The sequence below is a fragment of the Odocoileus virginianus genome, chromosome 10 (assembly GCF_023699985.2).
Source record: "Odocoileus virginianus isolate 20LAN1187 ecotype Illinois chromosome 10, Ovbor_1.2, whole genome shotgun sequence".
Lineage (NCBI taxonomy): Eukaryota > Metazoa > Chordata > Mammalia > Artiodactyla > Cervidae > Odocoileus > Odocoileus virginianus.
The window spans coordinates 6315428-6342877 of NC_069683.1; the positions used below are offsets into that span (position 1 = coordinate 6315428).

Genomic DNA, 27450 nt, shown 5'->3' on the forward strand with positions numbered 1-27450 from the left:
GGTACAATAGAGAAGTTAGACTTAATTGGTTTTTTAAATTTTCATACATCTTGATATGGTGACATTAGATAAAAACAAAACCCAGGATACACATTCTTTTCAAGTGCACATGGAACATGATCTAGGATAGACCATATACTAGGACACAGAACAAGTCTCACCAAATTTAAGAGGATAGAAATTATGTCAAGCATTTTTTCTGATCTCAGGGACATGAAACTGGAAATCAGCCATAGAAAGAGAAACAAGGGGAAAAAAAGTTACTAAGGAACATGTTGCTTAAAAAACCAGTAGGTCAACTTGAAGAGGAAATTTAAGAATACCTTGAGACCAATGTCAGTGAAAACACAACCATTCAAAATTAAAAATGGGATGCAGCAAAAGCAGTCCTAAGAGAGTTTATAGCAATATAGGCCTTCAAAAAAAAAAAAAGAAAAATCTCAAACAGCCTAACCTATCATTTAAAAGAATTAGATAAAGAAGAAACCTAAAGTTAGTGAAGGAAGAAAATAGTAAAGATGATAGAGGAAATAAATAAAATAGAGATTAAAAAACAGTAGAAAAAAATCAGTAAAACCTAGTAAAGATGAGAGAGGAAATAAATAAAATGGAGATTAAAAAACAATAGAAAAAAATCTGTAAAACCACAAGCTGTTTTTTTGAAAGGATAAACACAGTTGACAAACCTCTAGCCAGTTCACTGAAAAGAAGAAATTCCCAAATAAACAAAATATGAAATTAAAAAGGAGAAATTATACCTCATATCACCACAGAAATACAAAAAACATAAGAGAATACTATGAATGTTATATGCCAGCAAATTGGACAACCTAGAAGAAATGGATAAATTCCTAAAAACATGCAACCCACTAAAACTGAATCAAGAAGGAATAGATAAATTGAACAGACTTACTACTCGAAGTGAAATAGAATTTGTAAAACAACAAATATATACCTCCTTGCAAACAGAAATTCAGGACTGAATGGCTTCACTAGGGAATTCTAGGACCAAGCATACAAAGACAAATTTGTACTAGTACTTCTCAAAGTCTTCCAAAAGAGTGAAGAAGAAAGAAGATGCTTAAAGTCAGTCTTTGAAACCACCACCACCCTGATACCAAAATCAGACAAGGACACTACCAAAAAAGAAAATTATAGGCTAACATCACTGATGAACAGCAACACAGAAATCCTGAACAAAATATTAACAAACCAAATCTAACAGAACCTAAAATAGATCAGATTCCATTATAAAACTGGAGTCATCCCAGGTTACAAGGATGGTTCAATATAGGCAAATCAATCAATGTGATACACCACATCAAAAGACAGAAATCATCTCAATAAATGCAGAAGAAGTGTTTGATAAAATTCAACATCCATTCATGATAAAATTTCTCACTAAAGTGGGTAGAGAGGGAACATACCTGAACAGAATAAAAGTTATTTATGACAGATGTACAACCAGTATAATACTCAGTGGTGAAAAGCTGAAAGCTTTCCTGTTAAAATCTGGAACAAGACAAGGTTGCCCATTCGCACCACTTCTGTTCAACATAGTATTGGAAGTCCTCACCACAGCAATCATATGGGAAAAAAGGAATAAAGGTATCCAAATTGGAACAGAAGAGGTTAAACTGTAATTATATGCAGATGATTGATGTTATATATTGTTGTTCAGTTGCTCAGTCATGTCTGACTCTTTGCAACCCCATGGACTGCAGCTTGCCAGGCTTCCCTATCCTTCACCATCTCCCGGAGCTTGCTCAAACTCAAGTCCATTGAGTTGGTGATGCCAGTCAACCATCTCATCCTCTATCATCCCCTTCTCCTGCCTTCTGTCTTTTCCAGCATCTGGGTCTTTTCCTATGAGTTGGCTCTTTGCATCAGGTGGCCAAAACATTGGAGCTTCAGCTTCAGCATCAGTCTTTCCGATGAAGATTCAGGGTTGATATTATATATAGGAAAGCTAAAGACTTCACACAAAATCTACTCAAACTGATAAACAAATTAAGCAAGATATAGTAGCAGGCTATAAGACTAACATACGTAAATCTGTTGCATTTCCTTACACTAACAATGAATTATTAGAAAGGGAAAGTAAAATAGCAATCTCTTTTAAAAGCACATTGAAAAATCAAATACTTAGGAATCAACCTGATGAAGAGGGTCAGAGACTTTATATGCTGAGAACTATAAAATGTAGTTAAAAAGAACTTAAGATGATTCAAAGAAATGGAATTACATCTCATGCTCTCAGTTTGGAAGAATTAATATTGTTAAAATGGCCCTACTACCCAAAGCAATCTACAAATTTAATGTGATTCCTATCAAACTACCCATGATAATTTCCACAGAACTAGAATAAATAATCCTGAAATTTATGTGGAAAGATAAAAGACCCAGAATTGCTAGAGCAGTTCTGAGGAAACAGAGCTGGAGGCATAGCCCTTTTAGACTTTAGACAATACTACAAAGGTACAGTAGTCAAAACAGCATGACGTTGGCCCAAAACAGACCTATGGATCAATAGAACAGAAGAGAGAGCTGAGAAATAAGCCCATACACCTATGATCAATTAATCTTTGAGAAATGAGGCAAGAATACACAATGGAGAAAAGACAGTCCCTTTAGCAAGTGATGCTAGGAAAGCTGGACACCCACATGTAAATCAGTGAAGTTAGAATACTTCTCACACCATACCCAAAAATAAACTCAAAATGGATTATAGACATGGCTTTATAAGACATGACACCATGAAACACCCAGAAAACAACACAGGCAAAGCATTCCCTGACATAAATCATGCCAGTATTTTCTTGGGTCAGTCTTTCAGGTCAATACAAATAAAGATAAATAGATGGGACCTAATCAAACTTATAAGCTTTTGCACAGCAAAGGAAACCATAAACAAAGTGAAAATACAACCTATGGACTAGGAGAAAATATTTGCAAACAGTGCAACCAACAGGCTTAATTTCTAAAATATACAAGCAGCTTATACATCTAAATAACAAAAAACAAACAACCCATTCAGAACATGAGCAGAGGACCTAAATAGTTATTTCTCTAAAGAAGACATCCAGGTGGCCAGTAAGATATGAAAAGATGCTCAATATTGCTAAATGTTAGAGAAGCACAGATCAAAACTACAATGAGGTATATCACCTCACATCTGACAGAATGGCCATCATTAGAAAGTCTAGAAATAATAAATTCCAGAGAAGATTTGGAGAAAAGAGAACCCTAAAAAGAGAACCCTCTCACACTGTTGGTAAGAATGTAAATTGGTACACCCACTATGGAAAACAGTATGGAGGTTCCTTAAAAAACTAAAAATTGAGTTATCCTAGGATCCAGCAATCCCATGTCTGGGCATATATCTAGAGAAGACTCTTAATTCCAAAAGCTACATGCCCCTTGATTTTCATGGCAACACTGTTTACAGTAGTCAAGGCATGAAAGCTACCTGAACGTCCCTCAACAGATGAATGGATAAAGATGTGATATATATATATATATATACACATATATAATATTCCTCTGTATATATATGTATACACAAAGAGAGAGGAATATTTAAAAAGTATATAAAAAAATGAAATAATGCCATTTGCCACAACATATATAGACCTAGAGATTATCACATTGAGTGAAGTCAGGAAGAGAAAGACAAATATATGGTATTACTTATATATGGAGTCTAAAATAGGACATAAATAAAAAAGGACTTATTTACAAAACAGAAACAGACTCACGAACATAGAAAGCAAGTATATGGTTGCTAAATAAGGGGGCCAGAGGGAAAATTAGAAGTTTGGGATTAGCAGATATAAACTACTATATATGAAGTAGATAAACAACAAGGTCCCACTTTACAGCACAGGAAACTATATTCCGTATCTTACAGTAAACTATAATTGCCTCATAGATCAGTTGGAGAGTGTCTCTTCTTTTTCTATTCACTATGAGAATCTGTAAGACTGCAATTATTTCTTATTTTAATGGGTGGTAAACATTCTAGCAATGTCATATTTGCATACAGATTTCTGACTACTGATGCAATTTAATTGTTGTTAAGTTGCTGTGTCATGTCCAACTCTTTGCAACCCCGTGGACTGCAGCACACCAGGCTTTCCTGTCCTTCATTATCTCATGGAGTTTGCTCAAACTCATGTCCATTGATTCATGATGCCATCCATACCATCTCATTCTCTGTTGCCTCCTTCTCCTCCTGCCCTCAGTCTTTCCTAGCATAAGGATCTTTTCCAATAAGTCAGCTCTTGCATCAGGTGGCCAAAGCATTGTAGCTTCAGCATAGACTTTCCAATGAATGTTGATTTCCTTTAGGATTGACTGGTTTGGTCTCCTTGCTGTCCAAGGGACTCTCAAGAGTCTTCTCATGTGTTTGTTAGCCATTTGTATGTCTTCTTTGGAGAAATATCTGTTTGGTTCTTTGGCCCATTTTTTGATTGGGTCATTTATTTTTCTGGAATTGAGCTGCAGGAGTTGCTTGTATATTTTTGAGATTAATTCTTTGTCTGTTGCTTTGTTTGCTATTATTTTCTCCCATTCTGAGGGCTGTCTTTTCACTTTGCTTATAGTTTCCTTTGTTGTGCAAAAGCTTTTAAGTTTGATTTGGTCCCATTTGTTTATTTTTGCTTTTATTTCCAATATTATGGGAGGTGTGAAATAAGCCAGAAAGATAAAGACCAACACAGTATACTAATGCATATACATGGAATTTAAAAAGATGGTAACAATAACCCTATATGCAAAACAGAAAAAGAGACACAGATGTACAGAACAGACTTTCAGACTTTTTGGGAGAAGGCGAGGGTGATGTTCTGAGAGAATAGCATTGAAACAAGTATACTATCAAGGGTGAAACAGATCACCAACCCAGGTTGGATGCGTGAGACAAGTGCTCAGGGCTGGTGCACTAGGAAGACCCAGAGGGATCAGATGGGGAGGGAGGTGGGAGGGGGGATCGGAAGGGGGAACACATGTAAATCCATGGCTGATTCATGTCAATGTATGGCAAAAACCACTACAATATTGTAAAGTAATTAGCCTCCAACTAATAAAAATAAAGGAAAAAAAAAAAGCCCAGCATCAAAAAACAAAATTAAAAAAATTAATTAAAACAAAACAAAATAGAGTCTTCTCCAACACACTGTTCAAAAGCATCAATTCTTGGGTGTTCAGCTTTCTTTATGGTCCAGTTCTCACATCCATACATGACTACTGGAAAAACGATAGCTTTAATTAGACAGACCTTTGTTAGCAAAGTGATGTCTCTGCTTTTTAATATGCTATCTAGGTTGGTCATAGCTTTTCTCCCAAGGAACAAGTGTCTTTTAATTTCATGTCTGCAATCACCGTCCACAGTGATTTTTGAGCCCAAGAAAATAAAATCTGCCACAGTTTCCTTTTTTTCCCCATCTGTTTACCATGAAGTAATGGGACCAGATGCCATGATCTTAGTCTTTTGAATATTGAGTTTTAAGCCAGCTCTTTCATTTTCCTCTTTTACCTTCATCAAGAGGCTCTTAAGTTGCTCTTCGCTTTCTGCCGTAAGGGAGGTATCATCTGCATATCTGAGGTTGTTGATATGACCTTGTTACCTCTGGCCATTGGCAGAAATTCTGACACCCCAGTAGGTCTACTCTGATACCACCACAGTGAGGAGAGAGAGCATCTGGTTATTACCACATGAAGATGGAAGTTCAGGCTCCCCACATGGTCTCCACTGACACTGCAAGAAATGGAGAGCTTGTTACTTCTGAGTGGGGAAAGTTCCAGCCTCTCACTGCTTGATATTAGTATAGCAGGAGATCGGGGTACCTTCTTTGGGCCTGCTTAGGAATGAAGTCTATGCTTCCCATTCAGGCTTTGAGGATGAATGGAGGGTGAGGCTATCGTTTTTCTGTGGTGTATGGCTATAGAATAGTGATTATTGTGTAAACTTTCTATCTTGCTAGATTGCCTTTTTCTTGTTTCTTTGGAGAGAGAGCAGTCTGTTTTTTGATTGTGCCTAGTGGTATTTCTGGCTTGCTAGCTTCTTCAGTTCCAGCTCTCAAGTGTCTGAGCCAGAAAGAAAACACATGTAACTTAACCACAGCAGCATTTAAATGGTATAGATGATCTTATAGCAAAACAGAAAGTAACACAGACCTAGAGAACAAACATATAGACACAAAGAGGGGAAGGATGGGGTGGGATGAATTGGAAGATGGGGATTGACCATATATATACTATTGACATATATACACTATTGTATAGACAACTAATGAGAACCTACTGTATGGCTCAGGAAACTACGCAGTGCTCTGAGATGACCTAAATGGGAGAGAAATCCAAAAAAGAGGGGACATATGTATGTATATAGCTGATTCACCTTGCAGTACAGTAGAAACTTAACACAATATTGTATATCAAATATATGTCAATAAAAATTAATTTCAAAAAACCCCAGAAAATTATCGAAATAAAAAACTCAATGGATAAGTTTAAAGTAAATTAGACCTTTGAAGAGTGAACTAATTAAGTGGAAAGACACATCTAAAGAAATAAGCCAGAAAGCATCACAGAGAAGTAACATGTCTAACTGCAATTCCAAAGGGAGAGAATAGAAAAAATGGAGAAGGAAGAGATATTCAAAGAGATAATAAGTGAGGATTTTCTAGTATCCTTAAAAGATAATTCCTCAGCTTCAAAAACAATAATTCCCAAGCAAGATAAATGAAAGTTTTTATCAGGTAAAGCGGGTATAATAGATTAGTTCATTCAATATTGTTTCAGCCTCCATCAAGTGAGCTTTCCTGTAATGTAGATGCTAAAAGGCTAAAATGTATATTTTTCATCTTTCCTTTGTAGGTAACTTTTCAAATACATTTAGATTTTGCTAATCACATGTATTCACATGAGACTTGAATTCAGAACCAAGTTAAATGGGGAGGAGAAGTGGTAGTATGTAAGGAATCCATATTCTTATATGAATCTAGGGTGTGCATTGTAGCTCTGGAGCAAATGTGTGATAGCAGCTTCCTGAGCTGTGATTTATAGCTAAGATGGTGTGATGCTGGATGAAACGGTCCAGAGGTTTTCCAATTCTCCAGGTTTGTAAATGTGAAAAAGAAAAAAAAAATTCCTTTGGCAAAATAATTCTGTAGTAGTGTTCAGAAGTTATTTCTGGAGTGTCTAAATCTATTCAGTGTTTCTTTTGAAATTGAAACAATTTATTTTCTGCTTTAGATAGAGATATTATCTGCAGTTGAATCCTGATTGACACCTGTTTTTAAAAAGCATACTAAAAATACTGAAATGCAATGACAAAGATCCTAAAAAAATCCAGAGATAGAAAACATTACCAATAAAAGAATAATATATAGTCTACAGTAGACTATAGTAGTCTACAGTCTATTGTAGACTATATCAAGAGCAGTACACATGGCAGACTATTATCTTCAAAGAGTTGAGAGAAATTAACCATCAAGTTAGAATTGTATATCCAAATATCTTTCAAGAACCAGGGTAATATAAAAACATCTTGAGATAGAAAGGAAGAAATTTTACTAGTTTACCTTCTTAAAGATGTTTATTAGAAGGAAGAGCTGAGATACAAGAAAGAACAATGAAGAAGAAAACGTGAAAAATGTGTGGGAGTATCTAAACAAAATATTGTGACTTTAGTGATATATAGTTTGAGAGATTTTTTAAAAGGAATTAAAATGATGTTAAAATAACAGGTGAGATACAGGAGAATACTCTTAGTTACATAGTTCCCAAGGTCTTTATTTGAGGATATGATATAGCCAGTGATTAATTTTGGATTTTACATGTCCTTTTTTGGTAACTACTAAAAGCAGATGGTGATTGCAGTCATAAAATTAAAAGACACTTACTCCTTGGAAGGAAAGTTATGACCAACCTAGATAGCATATTAAAAAGCAGAGACATTACTTTGCCAACAAAGGTTCGTCTAGTCAAGGCTATGGTTTTTCCAGTGGCCATTTATGGATGTGAGAGTTGGACTGTGAAGAAAGCTGAGAGCTGAAAAAGTGATGCTTTTGAACTGTGATGTTGGAGAAGACTCTTGAGAGTCCCTTGGACTGCAAGGCGATCCAACCAGTCCATCCTAAAGGAGATCAGTCCTGGGTGTTCATTGGAAGGACTGATGCTGAAGCTGAAACTCCAATACTTTGGCCACCTGATGTGAATAGCTGACTCATTGGAAAAGACCTGATGCTGGGAGGGATTGGGGGCAAGAGGAGAAGGGGACGTCAGAGGATGAGATGGCTGGATGGCATCACCAACTTGATGGACATGAGTTTGAGTAAACTCTGGGAGTTGGTGATGGACAGGGAGGCCTGGTGTGCTGCGATTCATGGAGTTGCAAAGAGTCGGACATGACTGAGCAACTGAACTGAACTGAACTGAAAAATAATTGATTTCATAATTTCAGTTACAAAAAGATGAAGGAGTAAATGGGATTATAAAAACTGAATCCAAAGAAAATGAGAAGGGGAAAAAGGGAAGCAGAGAAAAGTGAAGAAAAATACAAAGCAGAAAACGAAGGGGTAGAAGTAATTTAAAATATATCAGTAATCCCAGTAAATATAAATGGACAGAGCTAAACAATTAAAAGACAAAGGCTCCAAAACGGAAAAATCCAGGTATCTGCTATTCATAAGAAATATGGTTAAAACATAAATACATAGTAATTTTGAAAGAAAAGGGTATAAAAAATACATACCATACCAGTATTAACTAAAAGAAGCCTGGACTAGCTATTTTAACAACAAAGAAATTTAAGGCATTATTCACAACAGATGTGTTCATTACATTGTTATTAAAAGGTTCTATTTACCACATTCCAAAAAGTGGCAACTCTAAACTTGTATGGAAATTTTAAACAAAAATTGGCAGGATTACAAAGGAGAAATAGGTAACCATTTTACCATGATGAGATATTTTAGCCCAGTGCTTACACCAAAAAATAGGAATAGGCAAAATTTGAGTAACGTTACAAAATCATTTTATATACTTAACAAGTAAAAAAATGCATGATCTTTTCATTCATGGAGTAATTATGAAATCTACCCAAACTAGCATTAAAGAAAAGTTCAACAGATTATAAAGAATTGGTGTCATGCATAGTATGTTCTCTGACAATTAGTTAAAACAAAACAGATTTAGTCAAAATAGCACATATATTTGGAAACTTATAAGTACTTGTAAATGAGTAAAAAAAATCATAATAAAAATATTGAAATACTTAGGATGTAAGCAAAATGAGAATAAACCAAAATAGGATGTAGCTAAAGTGGTTCTTAGAGGGACATTTTTACATTAAATATTTACATTAGACACAGAGAGTCTGAAGAATAATGAGCTAAGTATTTGAGTAATTAGAAAATAGATCTATAGAATAAACCCAAAGAGAAATGAAGAATGATACTGATAAAAGAAATTAATGGGGGGAAAAAACTACTGTATTGAAGATCAGTAGGTATCTAATTTTGCTCCTTTCTGAAACACTACGAAAACTAACAAAAGAATTTATTTATAAAGCATAAACCCACAAGTTGAAGACTCAATAAAATGTTAAAAGCTAGGAAGTAAATGGGTTACTGCTAATTGCTGTAACTAATCCAAGAAAGCCAAATTCTAAGCCAAGAACCTCCAGTTTACATCAGAGAATTTTGTCAAGTACCAAGCCTTAGCAGCAACAGACAGTTTGGTGAAGGAGATGGAGGAGGGGCATTGATTAAAAGCTTTAAGAAATGGTTATATGCTTAGGTTCCCTCACCCAACTTCATGCCATGAAAAAACTGCAGAAGTCTACAGATTTAATCTCTGGAAAGGGTGAACAGTGTGTCTACATTAGGTTTTGCCAGACACAGTTGAGCATACAAATGCCATACTGAAATCAGATAAATTGGGTGACCTTGTGCTTTATGAATGCTGACTGCAAAAACGTCCAGACAGAATATTGAAAGAATCTTTTTACTGAGTATATGAGTAGCCTAAAAGGCCTTACTGGTATTGAGGGTTCCCTAACAATTGACCCAGGAAAATAGCCCTACAGTAAAGGTTACTAGTCTAAAAGCTACAGCTGAATACTTGCTTGGGACCACCTGCTTACTCTTAAGAATGAGGAGACAGTGCCAGATGTATGATAAATACATTCAATATGAAAGAGGCCAAAACAAATAAGGGAGAAAAAAATCAGCTTTTTTTTTTTAATCAGCTTGTTATAAACAACTTATACATGAAGAAACTTTAAAACCAACAAAATGACAAATATTATAATTCATTAATATTCTTAGGAATATAGTATATCTATGAATCAAGAGTATAATGCTATAAAAAAGAACATTCAGAGAATCCCCCAAAAATGGACATTAAAAATATAATAAAAAGCTGAAATGAATATTTTGAAAGATACAGTTAAAGAAGACATTGGAATTCTTTCTCCTGAACACACATTGTGATTGTCTTATGGTCCCTGAGCCCCCCTACCCATTCACCAGCAAGCATCCACCACAGGAGAGGCACTGAGCTTATGTTATGGTTCAGCGTGAACAGGACAGCATGGGGCCTCTTGGTCTCAGGACCCTTGGACCCACTTGCCATTTGCCGTGGACAAATAGCAAGTGTTTCCTCAAGTCCGTGGTCCCTGGGTGCCATCAGAATGGTGGGAAAGAAATGGAGAATAGAAGGAACTCAATAGGGGTTCTGATTTCAGGACCAGCATAAAAAAGGGAAGGGGTACTGTGTAGAGGAAAGGGAAGGGAGGAAATTATCACCAAAACAATTCAAGAAAATATCCTGTAATTGAAAAATAAGAGTTAATAGATTAAAAGAACCTACTGTGTGCTTAGCACAGTGGGTGGAAATAGACCCATGCCAATTTCAGAATTCTAGACAAGGACAGTTCTACAAGTTTAGAGTCAGAAAGTAGATACAATATATACAAAGGATCAGGGATCAGAGTGGTTTTGGACTTGCCAAAGGAAAACTGGAAGCCAGTTACAGGATAATACCTAGCCAAACTATTGATAAAAGATGGTGACAGAATACATTTTCATACATTCAAGTTCTCAAAAAAAAAGGGAAAAAAAAACATATACCATAAACTAGTGCTCAGAAACCTGTGGAAGGATGTGTTTGACCAAAATGAGAAAACCAGAAAGGAGGAAGACATAGGAAACAAGACATAGAAAATCCAACACAATGAGGTGAAGGCAATTCCCAAAGTGAAGGCAAAGGGAAGGGATTTTTCAGAGAATGGCTGTCCACTAGATAGACAACCAGTCTAGAGTAAAGGAGTGTGGCTCCAGATACAGATACGTTGAGGGTCTTCTGTGTTACACACCCTTGACCTGATAATATACAAGTAGTCTGTCCCCAGAATCTTACCTGTACTTAGCTTGCTTGGACCATGTGCTGATGAAGTTCTTGCTCTCTCTTACGTGCCCTGCTACCTGGATAACCAGAGACATTCATTTCACCCCACAGAAGAATTTTGCTTTGAATTACTTCTGAGAGCCGAAGATTGGCCCTGGTAAGTAAGCTTAGAAGCAGAAAATAGAGAGTATCTCACCCCTAGTGACCACTTCCCTGTCATATCTCAGCACCTGGCCCATCCTGCAGTTCTGCCAAATGCCTTTACTCTGTGCTTTCTGGGACTCATTCTTGCCTCCCTCAAATGGGAAAGTGATAAACTCTGAAAAGCTGAAGGCATACTATGACTTTTTTAAATTCATATTTTCTGAGAATCTTCATCAAACTATGGCAATAATGTCCCTTCTATGTGCAGCCAGATTTATGTTTTTCTGATGACATTTTTTTTGACCGTGTGGGGTCTTTGTTGCTGTGTGCGGACTTTCTCTACTTGCAGCGTGTGGGCTTAGTTGCTCCACAGCATATGGAATCTTCCTGGACCAGGAATCAAATCCATGTCTCCTGCATGGCAGGCAGATTCTTAACCACTGGACCACCAGGGAAGTCCCTGATGATTTTAAAGTTAATAACACAATTCATTTGTTTATCTGCAAACTCTGGAGGAGGGCATGGCAACCCATTCCAGTATTCTTGCCTGGAGAATCACATGGACAGAAGCGACCCCAGTCCGTGGGCTTGCAAAGAGTCAGACACAACTGAGCAACTAAGCACAGTTAAAATAACAGAATATTTGAGAAAATCTATTCTCGTCATTCACCATATTAAAAAATAAAGGAGAAAAACTACGTGATGATAGCAATACATTCAGATAAAGCATTCCATAAAATTCAGCTATTATGATCCAAAACAAACCAAATAAAACCCTTTACAAACCCAATAGAAGAGAAGTTTCTTAACCTGTAAACTACAGCATCTGTCATATTTCCATGAAATGTTTTTAAAAGTTATCTTTAAAATCAAGACTAAAACAAGGATATACATCTCACCACTTCTATTCAACAGTGTATTGGTGGAAGTCCTATCCAATGTAGTGTTTGCAGATGATATGATCACATACAGAAAATACCACAAGATCACTAGAAGCAATAAGTGAAATTCAGCAAGGTCATGAGGTTCAAGTCCATATTCAAAAATCATATTTCTATGTACTAGCACCAAACAAGTGCATAGTAAGTGAAATTTTTGAAAGTATAATTTACAGTAGCATCAAAAAACATCAAATATTTAAAGATTAAATTTAGCAAATATATGCAAGCTGTATATATTGGAAACTGTGATGAATAAGTTTTTGCTGAGCCAAATTAAAGAAGACCTGAATACACAGAAGGACTATACAAAAAAGATCTTCATGACCCAGATAATCACGATGGTGTGATCACTCACCTAGAGCCAGACATCCTGGAATGTGAACTCAGGTGGGCCTTAGAAAGCATCACTACAAACAAAGCTAGTGGAGGTGATGGAATTCCAGTTAAGCTATTTCAAATCCTGAAAGATGATGCTGTGAAAGTGCTGCACTTAATATGCCAGCAAATTTGGAAAACTGAGCTGTGGCCACAGGACTGGAAAAGGTCAGTTTTCATTCCAATCCCAAAAGAAGGCAATGCCAAAGAATGCTCAAACTACCGCACAATTGCACTCATCTCACACACTAGTAAAGTAATGCTCAAAATTCTCCAAGCCAGGCTTCAACATTACGTGAACCGTGAACTTCCAGATGTTCAAGCTTGTTTTAGAAAAGGCAGAGGAACCAGAGATCAAGTTGCTGACATCCTCTGGGCTCATCGAAAAAGCAAGAGAGTTCCAGAAAGACATCTATTTCTGCTTTATTGACTATGCCAAAGCCTTTGACTATGTGGATCACAATAAACTGTGGAAAATTCTGAAAGAGATGGGAATACCAGACCAGCTGACCTGCCTCTTGAGAAACCTGTATGCAGGTCAGGAAGCAACAGTTGGAACTGGACATGAACCAACAGACTGGCTCCAAATAGGAAAAGGAGTATGTCAAGGCTGTATATTGTCACCCTGCTTATTTAAGTTATATGCAGAGTACATCATGAGAAACACTGGGCTGGAAGAAGCACAAGCTGGAATCAAGATTGCCGGGAGAAATATCAATAACCTCAGATATGCAGATGACACCACGCTTATGGCAGAAAGTGAAGAGGAACTAGAAAGCCTCTTGATGAAAGTGAAAGAGGAGAGTGAAAAAGTTGGCTTAAAGCTCAACATTCAGAAAACTAAGATCATAGCATCTGGTCCCATCGCTTCATGGCAAATAGATGGGGAAACAGTGGAAGCAGTGTCACACTTTATTTTGGGGGGCTCCAAAATCACTGAAGATGGTGATGGCAGCCATGAAATTAAAAGACGCTTACTCCTTGGAAGGAAAGTTATGACCAACCTAAATAGCATATTAAATAGCAGAGACATTACTTTGCCAACAAAGGTTCGTCTAAGTCAAGGCTATGGTTTTTCCAGTGGCCATTTATGGATGTGAGAGTTGGACGATGAAGAAAGCTGAGGGCCGAGAAATTGATGCTTTTGAACTGTGGTGTTGGAGAAGACTCTTGAGAATCCCTTGGACTGCAAGGAGATCCAACCAGTCCATCCTAAAGGAGATCAATCCTGGATATTCATTGGAAGGACTGATGCTGAAGCTGAAACTCCAATACTTTGGCCACCTGATGTGAATAGCTGACTCATTTGAAAAGACCCTGATGCTGGGAGGGCTTGGGGGCCGGAGGAGAAGGGGACGACAGAGGATGAGATGGCTGGATGGCATCACCGACTTGATGGACATGAGTTTTTGTAAACTCTGGGAGTTGGTGATGGACAGGGAGGCCTGGTGTGCTGCGATTCATGGGGTCGCAAAAGTCAGACACGACTGAGTGACTGAACTGAACTGAACTGAACTGAAGTAAATAGATGTATCATTTTCATGGATTAGAAAACTTCAATGTTATTAAGATGTCAGTTCTCTCCAAATTGATCTATAGGTTCAATGCAGTCACACAAAATCTCTGCAGGCTTTTTGGTAAAAATTGGGAAACAGTTTCTGAAATTTACATGGGATTACAAAGGATCTAGAAGGGCCAAAACAGTTTTGAAAAAGAACAACAGGGAGGCTTATCTACAGAACAGAAACAGACTCACAGATGGAGAGAACAGACTTGTGGTTACCAAGGCAAGATTAGGGTGGGGAATGGATTCAGAGTTTGGGGTTAGCAAATGCAAGCCATTATATACGGAATGGATTACAAGTCCTACTGTATAGCACAGGGAACTATGTTCAATATCCTGCAATAAACTGTAATTGAAAAGAATATATGTATGTAACTGAATCACTTTGCTATATACCAGAAACTAACAGACCATTGTGCATCAGCTGTATTTCAATTAAAGAAATTTTTTCAAGAATTAAAAGAAAGACGTGAAAGGCAACTCACAGACTTGGAGAAAATGTTTGCAAAATATATATCCAACAAAGGATTTATATTTAGAATATATAAAGATCTCTTGAAACTTAATAATAAGTAACAATTTTCTTTTAGCGGGCAAAGATTCAAAACAAACTATCAAAGAAGATATAGGGATGGCAAATAAGTACAAGAAATGATGCTCAATAACATTTATCATTGAGAAATAAAAATTAAAGCCACAGTGAGATACCTCTATAAACCTATAGGGCAACTAAAATGAAAAAGACATATCATAGCAAGTGTTGGTGAGGTTGTAGAACAAAAAACTCTTTTACCCTGCTGATGGGAATGTAAAATGATACAACCCTTTAGTACTGATTAAACAGTTTAGCTATCTTAAAAAGTAACATTTACATGCCAGACAATTTAACTATTCTATCTTTTTACCCAAGGGAAATGAAAGCATATACCCATACAAAGACTTATTTATGAATGTTCATAGCTTCTTTTATTTGTTAGAACAAAACAACCTGGAAAACAACAGACATATCTAACAACATTTGAACAGATAAACCATAGCACATCCATATAGTGAAGTACTAGTCAACAGTAAGAGGAAATGAGTATTGATATACAACAGCATGGATGAATTTTAAAATAATTATGCCAACTGAAAGAAGCCATATAACAAAGAAAACATACTGTATTATTCCATTTATATAACATTCTAAAAAATATATAAACTAAGTTTTTGGAGGTAAAGGGTAAAACTATAAAAAAAGGTACATTAGCTACACCTATTATTTTGGGTAACTCACCAAACTTCAGTTTCCTCATCAGCAAAGTTAAAGAAGTGTTTATTTGAAGATTGTATTCATATATGTATATTTATTTGAAAATTATATTCATATGTGTGTGTTTATTTATATACATTGTGTGTATCTAATATACTGTAATGCCTGACACAGAGCTGGTGACTCCATTAGTGTTGTTTCTATTCCACCAGCCCTCTACCTCTTCCAAGGAACTGATTAAGTCACGGGGTGCTTTTAGATTACCTTCTTGATACATTTAGCAAACTCTTAGTGGCACTTTTCTTCCTCAGTACCTTTTAATGGCTAACTGTAATGGGCAGATGTATTAAAGAATTTAATCATTAGGTTTGCTTTTAATACTTAAGAAAACATTTCCCTCTCATGACATGACTTGACAAAATTTGATTTTGCTCTTTTTTTCCCCTCCACACAGGGTTTATCCATGGCTGAGAGGGCTGGGTTACACATCCTTGGGTGTATTTTTATTAGGATTTTTATTATGGAACATAGATAACATCTTTTGTGATTCACTGAGGTAAGATATATTTTCAATCTTTGAAAAATGTTTTTGGAATTTGTTAAGCAGAGCATTTCATAGGCATATAGAATTATTAGTGCACTGAAGTGAATTTTTCCACTCATTAAAATAAAAAATATATGTATAGCAGAATGAAGCAGGGCAAAAGCTAATAGAGTTTTGCCAAGAGAATGCACTGGTCATAGCATACACCCTCTTCCAACAACACAAGAGAAGACTCTACACATGGATATCACCAGATGGTCAACACTGAAATCAGACTGATTATATTCTTTGCAGCCAAAGATGGAGAGGCTCTATACAGTCAGCAAAAACAAAATCGGGAGCTGGTTGTGGCTCAGATCATGAACTCCTTATTGCCAAATTTAGACTTAAATTGAAGAAAGTAGGGAAAACCACTAGACCATTCAGGTATGACCTGAATCAAACCCCTTACCATTATACAGTGGAAGTGAGAAATAGATTTAAGGCACTAACTCTGATAGACAGAGTACCTGATGACTATGGAGGGAGGTTCGTGACACTGTACAGGAGACAGGAATCAAGACCATTCCCAAGAAAAAAAATGCAAAAAAAGCAAAATGGCTGTCTGAGGAGGCCTTACAAATAGCTGAGAAAAGAAAAGAAGTGAAAGGCAAAAGAGAAAGGAAAAGATATACCCATTTGAATGCAGAGTTCCAAAGATACCTAGGAGAGATAAGAAAGCCTCCCTCAGCTATCAGTGCTAAGAAATAGCGGAAAACAATAAAATAGGAAAGACTGGCTATCTCTTCAAGAAAATTAGAGATTTCAAGGGAACATTTCATGCAAAGATGGACACAATAAAGGACAGAAACGGTATGGACCAAACAGAAGCAGAAGATATTAAGAAGAGGTGGCAAGAGTACACAGAAGAACTATAGAAAAAAGATCTTCACAACCCAGATAATCACAGTGGTGTGATCACTCACCCAGAGCCAGACATCCTAGAATGTGAAGTCAAGTGGGCCTTAGGAAACATCACTATGAACAAAGCTAGTGGAGGTGATGGAATTCCAATTGAACTATTTCAAATCCTAAAAGATGATGCTGTGAAAGTGCTGCAGTCAATATGCCAGCAAATTTGGAAAACTCAACGGTGGCCACAGGACTGGAAGAGGTCAGTTTTCATTCCAGTCCCAAAAGAAGGCAATCCCAAAGAATGCTCAAACTACCACACAATTGCACTCATCTCACACACTAGTAAAGTAATGCTCAAAATTCTCTAAGCCAGGCTTCAACATTACGTGAACCGTGAACTTCCAGATGTTCAAGCTTGTTTTAGAAAAGGCAGAGGAACCAGAGATCAAGTTGCTGACATCCTCTGGCTCATCGAAAAAGCAGGAGAGTTCCAGAAAGACATCTATCTCTGCTTTATTGACTATGCCAAAGCCTTTGACTATGTGGATCACAATAAACTGTGGAAAATTCTGAAAGAGATGGGAATACCAGACCAGCTGACCTGCCTCTTGAGAAATCTGTATGCAGATCAAGAAGCAACAGTTGGAACTGGACATGAACCAACAGACTGGTTCCAAATAGGAAAAGGAGTACGTCAAGGCTGTATATTGTCACCCTGCTTATTTAAGTTATATGCAGAGTACATCATGAGAAACGCTGGGCTGGAAGAAGCACAAGCTGGAATCAAGATTGCCGGGAGAAATATCAATAACCTCAGATATGCAGATGACACCACGCTTATGGCAGAAAGTGAAGAGGAACTAGAAAGCCTCTTGATGAAAGTGAAAGAGGAGAGTGAAAAAGTTGGCTTAAAGCTCAATATTCAGAAAACTAAGATCATGGCATTCGGTCCCATGGCTTCATAGCAAATAGATGGGGAAACAGTGGAAGTAGTGACAGACTATTTTCTTGGGCTCCAAAATCACTGCAGATGGCGATTGCAGTCATGAAATTAAAAGACGCTTGCTCCTTGGAAGAAAAGCTATGATCAATGTAGACAGCATATTAAAAAGTAGAGACGTTATTTTGCCAACAAAGGTCCATCTAGTCAAGGCTATGGTTTTTCCAGTAGTCATGTATGGATGTGAGAGTTGGACTATAATGAAAGCTGAGCACAGAAGAATTGATGCTTTTGAACTGTGGTGTTGGAGAAGACTCTTGAGAATCCCTTGGACTGCAAGGAGATCCAACCAGTCCTTCCTAAAGGAGATCTGTCCTGAGTGTTCATTGAAAGGACTGATGTTGAAGCTGAAACTCCAATACTTTGGCCACCTGATGCGAATAGCTGACTTATTTCAAAAGACCGTGATACTGGGAAAGATTGAAGGCAGGAGGAGAAGGTGTCAACAGAGGATGAGATGGTTGGATGGCATCACTGACTTAATGGAGATGAGTTTGGGTAAACTCTGGGAGTTGGTGATGGACAGGAAGGCCTAGCATGCTGCATTCCATGGCGTCACAAAGAGTTGGACATGACTGAGTGACTGAACTGAACTCAGCTAATAGCACAATAAAGTTAAATTATGGGAACACTTGTTTAAATTACCTAAAAATTTGAACTTAAAAATATTCCATAACATCTGTAGGGATTTTTGTGCATACATCATAGTACGGTACAGTTAATCAAATATTAATACTGACTGTGCTCAGTTGCTTCAGTCATGTCTGACCTTTGCAACCCCATGGACTATAGCCTGCCAGTCTTCTCTGTCTAGGTCTTTGAAATCTGCCTAATCTGCTTTATTGAAGAAATGTTCACTGGAATTTGAATCTTGGGTCTCTAGGCTCTAGTTGTCACCTTAGACACCTTCTGTCTGGGCCTCAATTTTCATAAAATGAACATGTTAAGTAGGTTAAACTAGTTTCCTTCCAACTCAGAATTAGCTGATTTAATGGTATTGTGTAGTCATAGACAGCAAAGGAATGAATATATTGAATAATACCACAGAGAGGCAATCTGCAAATTTCAAACTGGGAAATCTATAGAATGAATGACCTAGTCTCTAAAGTAAATGAATTGCAGGAGGGAGGAGGGGGGGAATGGAGGAGGAACATATAGATTAAAAGAGACTTGGAGACTTCCCTGGTGGTCCGATGGTTAAGAATCCACCTGCCAATGTAGGGGACATGGATTCAATCCCTGGTCCAGGAAGATCCCGTGTGCCATGGGGTTAGTAAGCCCATGCGCCACAACTACTGAGCCAGCACTCGCCTGCGCACCCTAGAGCCTGTGCTCTGCAAGAAGGGAAGCCACTACAATGAGAAGCCTGTGCCCCATAACTAGAGAGTAGCCCTTGCCCGCTGCAACTGGAAAAAGCCCAAGCAGAGCAACAAAGACCCAGTGCAGCCTTAAATAAATGACTTTTTTTAAAACAGAGAGACTTGCGACTTCCCTGGTGGTCCAGTGTTAAGACTCTCTGTTTTCAATGTAGGTGCACAGGCTTCTATCCCTTGGGGAATTAAGATTCCACATGCCACCTGATGCAGCCAAGAAATGAAAAAATAAAATAAAAGAGACAGATGTAAGAGATACATCAACCAAACTCCAAAGGAATGTAATTACTTTTTTTGGATCTTGATTGAAACAGACTTGTGTTTAAAAAAATCTGTATGACTTTTATGATCAGTAATTGAATATCAAATATGATTAGTAATTGAATTTCTGATTATATTAAGGGATTAGAGATATACTGAAATATTTAGAGATAAAATGATACACTCTCTAGGATTTGCTTCAAAATAAATAATATGGGAGGAGAGAAGTGGATGAGTCTTAGATGATACAAGATCAGCCATAAATTATAATTGTTAAAAATAAATAATTTATAATTGTTGAAGCTGGGTAATGGGTACATTATTATTTTGCCTATTTTTGCACATGTTTGAAATGTTGACTTTAAATGCACACAAATAATACATCTTGGTTAGAAAACTAAGATCTAATTGAGTGGTTCTGAATCAGCAGTATCCATCAGAACCCTCACTGGAGCTTTTACAATGCAAAAGTTAGTCATTATCCTCTGGCTGAGTCCTCTTTGTTTCTGAGAAACAAAGTAGCTTCTTGAGATGTTCGCAAAACTTGTGGGGATATCTGAAAAATAATTTGGTGTTTCACATTGAATTTCTCTGCTCTGATAGACAAGAATATTAATATAATACACACTTAATCACACGGTCTGGAATTTGAGGCTCAGCTGTCCCACTAGCTGAGTACTTGGGCAACTCAGTAATCTCTGAATTTTAGGCTCCTAATTGGCAAAGCACAGCTTTTAACAACCACCTCAAAGACTCACTATGAAGTGAAACTTAGCAGGAAACACTTGGTCCATAAGGTGTTAATATTACCTGAAAGAAGGGTTCCATGGACTAGTAGTTTACCTGAAAAAACTGATGATAAACTATTTAGTTATGGTAGGACTTTTTACAGCTGTTAATCTGTTAATATGCATTACAAATCTCCAAAAGGGCAACAAACTATGTACTGTTGCCTACATTTATTTTGACCACTGAGTCATTTCTTCATGGAACGTCTATCAGGAATACCGTTCCTCAAAATACACTTTGGAAAACAATGCAGCAGACAAAAGGAAATGATTGCCATGTTTGAGAATAATGTTTCAAAATGCTTTGATACTATCAGCATTAATTGTTAAATATGAAAAATAATCAAATGCTTATTTTTCCCCCCTTCACACAGGAACTTTCGAAAGAAGCTACCACCTGTCATAGGTGTTACCACACAGTTTCATGCATGGTGGCATATTTTAACTGGCCTTGGTTCTTATCTTCACATCCTTTTCAGGTAGGAAATAGAGACTTTTTAATCCTACTATTGGAGTGTTTCTTTCTTTACTCTTCAAATAGAATGTGTAAATATAAAATGTCAGAGACCCAATCAGAGTGATCTTAAACAAGTCCCTTCCTCTCTCTGAAGCTCTGTTTTCTTATCCTGAAAGGGTGACAGCTGTATAACTGACCTCTGGCACATGATCTACATTTTAAGTAGATCATTCATCTCCTTTTTCAGTGCAGTAGGATATAAACATTTCCATTTCTTGTTGAACAGCATATCTTTGTTTATAGAGAACAAATTTAAGAGGGAAAAAGCAGCCAGATACCCTGAGCAGCGACTGAAAAAGCATGAGTACATATCTGAAGTCACCAACTTACTTTTTCTCCTTCCCTGAAACAAATTGGTTGCCACTGTTTCCCTTATAAAGAATTTATTGGAGGTCAGCCACTTAAGCAAAAATGGAACCAGAATTGTTTGTGTTCATCCTACTCACATAATATGTCTATTACTCTTTCTCCCCTTACCAGAATTTATTTTTCTTCACAGCATTTATAAACAGTTATATAAGGGTTTACTTGTTTTCCTTCCCCAACTAGACTGTAAGTTCCTTGAGAGCAAGGGCTTTATTTTATTCACTGCTACTCTCCCAAGTGCTTAAAATAGTGCCTGTCAAATAGTAAGCACTCAGTATATATTGCTAAATGATTTAATGAATAAATGTTATCATAGTGATCTCTTTACCAGAGGATCAGTTCAGTCGCTCAGTTGTGTCCGACTCTTTGTGACCCCATGGACTGCAGCACACCAGGTTTCCCTGTCCATCACCAACTCCCGGAGCTGGTGGACAAATTCATGTCCATTGAGTCAGTGATGCCATCCAGCCATCTCATCCTCTGTTATCCCCTTCTCCTCCCTCTTTCAATCTTTCCCAGCATCAGGGTCTTTCAAATGAGTCAGTTTTTCTCATCAGGTGGCCAAAGTATTGGAGTTTCAGCTTCAACATCAGTCCTTCCAATGTTTATTCAGGACCAATTTCCTTTAGAATGGATTGGTTGGATCTACTTGCAGTCCACGAGACTCTCAAGAGTCTCCAACACCAACACCACAGTTCTCCAATACCACAGTTCAAAAGCATCAATTCTTCTGTGCTTAGCTTTCTTTATAGCCCAGCTCTCACATCCATACATGACTACTGGAAAAACCAAAGCCTTGACTAGATGGGCCTTTGTCAACAAATTAATGCCTCTGCTTTTTAATATGCTATCTAGGTTGGTCATAGCTTTTCTTCCAAGGAGCAAGTGTCTTTTAGTTTCATGGCTGCAGTCACCATCTGCAATGATTTTGGAGCCCAAGAAAATAAAGTCTCTCACTGTTTGCATTGTTTTCCCATCTATTTGCCATGAAGTTATGGGACCAGATACCATGATGATTTCTGAATGTTGAGTTTTAAGCCAACTTCTTCACTCTCCTCTTTCACTTTCATCAGAGGCTCTTTAGTTCTTCTTTGCTTTCTACCATAAGAGTGGAGGTTATTGTTATTTCTCCTGGCAGTCTTGATTCCAGCTTGTGCTTCTTCCAGCCCAGTGTTTCTCATGATGTACTCTGCATATAAGTTAAATAAGCAGGGTGACAATATACAGCCTTGACGTACTCCTTTTCCTATTTGGAGCCAGTCTGTTGTTCCATGTATGGTTCTAACTGTTGCGTTTTGACCTGCATACAGATTTCTCAAGAGGCAGGTCAGCTGGTCTGGTATTCCCATCTCTTTCAGAATTTTCCACAGTTGGTTGTGATCCACATAGTCAAAGGCTTTGGCATAGTCAATAACACAGAAGTAAATGTTTTTCTGGAGCTCTCTTGCTTTTTTGATGATCCAGCGAATGTTGGCAATTTGATCTCTGGTTCCTCTGCCTTGTCTAAATCCAGCTTGAACATCTGGAAGTTCATGGTTCATATACTGTTGAAGCCTGGATTGGAGAATTTTGAGCATTACTTTACTAGTGTGTGAGATGAGTGCAAATGTGCAGTAGTTTGAGCATTCTTTGGCATTGCCTTCTTTTGGGATTGGAATGAAAACTAACCTTTTCCAGTCCTGTGGCCACAGCTGAGTTTTCCAAATTTGCTGGCATATTGTCTGCAGCACTTTCACAGCATCATCTTTCAGGATTTGAAATAGCTCAACTAGAATTCCATCACCTCACTAGCTTTGTTCGTAGTGATGCTTCCTAAGGCCCTCTCAACTTCGCATTCCAAGATATCTGGCTCTAGGTGTGCGATCACACCATTGTAGTTATCTGGATCATGAAGATCTTTTTTTGTATAATTCTTCTGTGTATTCTTGCCACCTCTTAATATCTTCTGCTTTTGTTAGGTTCATACTATTTCTGTCCTTTATTGTGCCCACCTTTGCATGAAATATTCCCTTGGTATCTCAAATGTTTAATGTCAAATTCATCTCAAGAATTGAGCGAGCTTAAATATTTGTAGAAAGGGGAAGAAAATTTTCCTTTGAACCAATGTGAAAATTTGTTCAAGTGAAATTTTAGAATACTTTCTCAAAATAGCATTTGCATCCCACCTATCTAGAGATAATCTGTTTAGGCAACTTGAATTATCTAAAATTTAACTACTTGAGAATTACATAAAAAGAACTTTTGGGCAGCTAAGTAAGAATCACTGATTTCATACCTTGAAGAGCTCAAGGTTATTAATTACGGAAGAGCTTTAAAAACTCTGGCTCTATGTATACTTATTTTAGTTTGCTACTCTTACTGCATTGATTGTCTAGATTCTTAGCCCTTAGCATATTAGAAATATCTACTTAAGAAGAAGGGTTATGGCAGGAAATGTTTGGGAAAACTGACAAATGATAGAAAAGGAGAACCAAAAGTATCTATTACAGACCCAAGAATTAAAAACTCGGTTCTGTAATGTTGGAGTCCTTTAATGGACTGGAACTTGCTGGTCCAGAGTCAACAGTGAGAAAGTGAAAGAAGGAAAGAGGCTAATATTCCCAGGGTTACGCAGCCAGCTTTTGCGTTCCAGGGAATCAGCCAGAAATAGAGAGAGAGAGAGAGAAAGAAAGAAAGAAAGACACGGGGACCCAAGCTCTGATGGAGCAAAGGTGATTTAATCAACACGGTGTGGGCATATATACTGGCTTACAAGGTAGTTATTCTCAGCAAAGATAAAGATTAAAATTCCAGTCTTAGAGGGTTGTAATCAATCACTTTTACCGTATGGTTCATAAGAAGGAAGAGGGTATTTATCACCGTATTGAAAAACTAACAAAGGAAATGTCTGGATTCCTCAGCCCTGGGAAAGGCTTGCCTCTCCTCTTAATTCCTGAATATTCAGGAATTAATAAGGAACAGAGGATTCATGACAGATCCAAAACAGTACATAGGAAGCCTCCTGTTAAGTGCTTCTTGACACTGTAACACTCCCCAAGAAGTCCCAAGGACATTACTGCAGTGTAATATATCAATGAATTTTTCTATAAATATTCAAGAAGAGATGAAATTATACTCAATATATCCTATTTTGAAAGACTAGGGTTTCCCACTCCCCCCTCCCCTTTTCTACGTTTTCCTTTCCATGTTTTTTTTTTTTCACTTTCTCCTGTCTTCCTGGTGTGGAAACCTTTCAAGGAAATAAGGCAGTGAGGGGGAAGCAGTGCTGTGCAGAGGTACCAGCATTCAATGTCCAAGGAGTAGGGAGTGAGGGAAAGGGGTCAGCGGTAGTAGCATGCTGAAATCCTCTAAGAAAATCAAGGTGCTGAGGATGGGGCTTCTGTGTGGGACAGGAAGCAGGACCGTGAGAGGAGGGGATGGACGGAGGAGGTAGCTGGAGTTGGGAAATGGGTTACTTTGGACAAATAAATTAACTGATTAAGCAATAAGTAAATATATTGAGAGGTTAACAAGAGCCTGTTTCTCCACTGTATTACAAGGGATTTAAAAATATGAAAAGAAGAAAAGATAGAAGGAACTCTGAGGGGGTTCGATTGGAATTAAAAGTTTTGGTATTGGACATTTCCTGATGGTTCAGTCGTTAGGACTCTGCTCCTTCATTGCTGTGGCCTACGTTCAGTCCCTGGTTGGAGAACTAAGGTCCCACAAGCTGTACAGTGGTGCTGCCATAAACCCCCAAAACACACTCAAGAATGTGTGACACACACACATACACTCAGATATGACACATTAGATGTATTCAAATTGCAATCTATTGAATAAAATAGGAATCTGTGACTACATACTAATATAAATAAATGAATAAATAAATGAGAAGGGAAAGCTCTTCCTTACAAAAGAATGCCAACTAATAAATGCAGAAGGAACAGTGGAAACAAATAATTACCATTTGGGAACTATCTGTTGGATATATGATAGATAATAGTTAACAATTGATCTCTGGCTGATAGGCGAAAGTTTGATGAGGAACACATAATTCAGAATTATTGAACACTCTCATGAGTATTATGAAATACTCCCATGAGTCTCCCCTACTAAAACACTAATACAGAGGGGGAAATGGTGAATTTACAGTGAGGAAAACTAGTAGCAACCAACTTTCCTACATCTAAGGTTGGCATTGCCCATGATGGGGCTGGTCACTATAGTGTGACTCCTGATACAGTGCACTGAAGTGAGTTCAGCATCATTTCTGTGGTATTCCTGCCAGAGTTGCAAGGCCTGTGCCTGGTCATGAAAACACTGATGAAATCATATTGAAGGTATTTCTACAGAGTGAAAGTCTTGTAAGACCATCAAGTTATGGGAGAAAAAGAGCTGAAGAATTATTGAGTTAGGAAATGATGGTTAAGACATGACATGGAAACTAAATGCAGTGCATGTTTCTGAATAAGACCCTGAATCAGGATGGAGAAAAGAAATTGTTGGGACATTCAGCAAAATTTAAATTGTTTTGGCTTGGATGGAGTACTTTATTAATATTAATTTCCTGGTTGGAACAGTTATAATAATTTAGGAGAGTGTTCTTGTTTTGTGGTGATACACAATGAAGTATTTAAGGATGATGGCCATCATGTCGTATAATAACCCTGTAGGAAATAGATAAATATACACATACATGTACATTATGTGTTTTTGTGTATGGGTATAAATATAAAACAGATGTGGTTAAATGATAACAATTGGGGATCTGGAATAAGGGGATACAAGAATTCTTAATCTTTCAACTTTTCTGTAAGCTTCAAACTGTTTTTAAATTTAAAAAAACAAAAGAGAGAGGAAGGCCTGGCCTCTCATTGTGAAGAGGAGGCTGAGTACACATATATGCTGAGAAATGTGAAAACTTTGTAAGGTTACACATAATAAGCTGTTAAATAACAGCAGTTAGCTCTGAGCTGAGGGTCAGGAATAGGAGACAGACCTCCTTTTTCCTGTACACCTTTTCACACTGTTTGAATTTTTAACCAAATGCTTGTATTAGCCTTTCAAAAAATAATTTAAAAATAAAACAGTGGGGTAGTTTATATAACCTTTAAGTGAGCTACAGTAATATTTTTAAACTCTCTTTATTCTTTAGTTACAGTGAAAATGGTATTATCATACATTACTTGTCAGTGTAAATTGGTACAATCCATTTGGAAAGAAATTTGATGCTACATATGTTGATGAAAATGAAATGTTTATATTTTTATCACAATTATTAGCTTTCTCAAAATTTATCCTAAGGAAAAAAAACCTTGAAAAATGAAAATGTGTGTAGACACAGAAAGTTTTATCACTGTTATTTAATTTAGCAAAAGAAAATAATAGAAAAATAAAATATCCAATAGTTAGGAAAAAATCATAAAGTAAATCATAGCATCTCCTTTATTCAGCCATTTAAAATTATAATATGAAAATTTTATGGCAACATAGACATTTTTAAGTGAAACAAAGTCATGTATATAAAATTATTAAACCAGTGTAAAAATTCATTTGTATGGTGACACAGTTTAAAGTAAATACACAAAAGTTGAAGCATTTTGATGAGATTTGGTGGTAAGATTTTGAGTTAATTTTTTTGTTTTCTAGGAATGTTAAAATGTTTTCCTATTTTTTTTTAGGAGACAGGGAAGAATAGAATATATTTTAGATATAGTTCACCCTAAATAACCAAAATAAAAGAAACTTCAATGTTGTAAGTTTTAATTATATGGAAATTTTGATTCTGTAGGTCCCTCGTTGAAGAGAACATGTGAATAATGATATTTCAAAGGGACAATTTGAGAATTTAGTAACATGATGTACTCTAAGACTTAAGTCTTGTACATAAGTTTGAAAGAAAGAATAACACAGTAGAGTAAAAATATCTGAGTTCAGATCTTTACTCCTTTACTTCATAACTGGGTAACAATCTTGAGCCAAGTTATTTACTTAGCTCTAACTCTCCATTTCCTGATCAGTTAAAATAAAGAAA

At 37.0% G+C, this 27450-nt stretch overlaps 1 protein-coding gene across 3 annotated transcripts in view; it reads left to right on the forward strand.

The window, feature by feature from the left end:
• ACER3 (alkaline ceramidase 3) overlaps positions 1–27450 on the forward strand; it is a 149411-nt gene that overhangs the window by 116647 nt on the left and 5314 nt on the right. For all 3 annotated transcript variants that reach the window (XM_020897565.2, XM_020897566.2, XM_070472951.1), the window contains 2 exons: positions 16146–16247; positions 20926–21030. In XM_020897565.2, coding sequence (XP_020753224.1) covers positions 16146–16247; positions 20926–21030 — 207 coding nt within the window. The remainder of the gene's footprint in view (positions 1–16145; positions 16248–20925; positions 21031–27450) is intronic.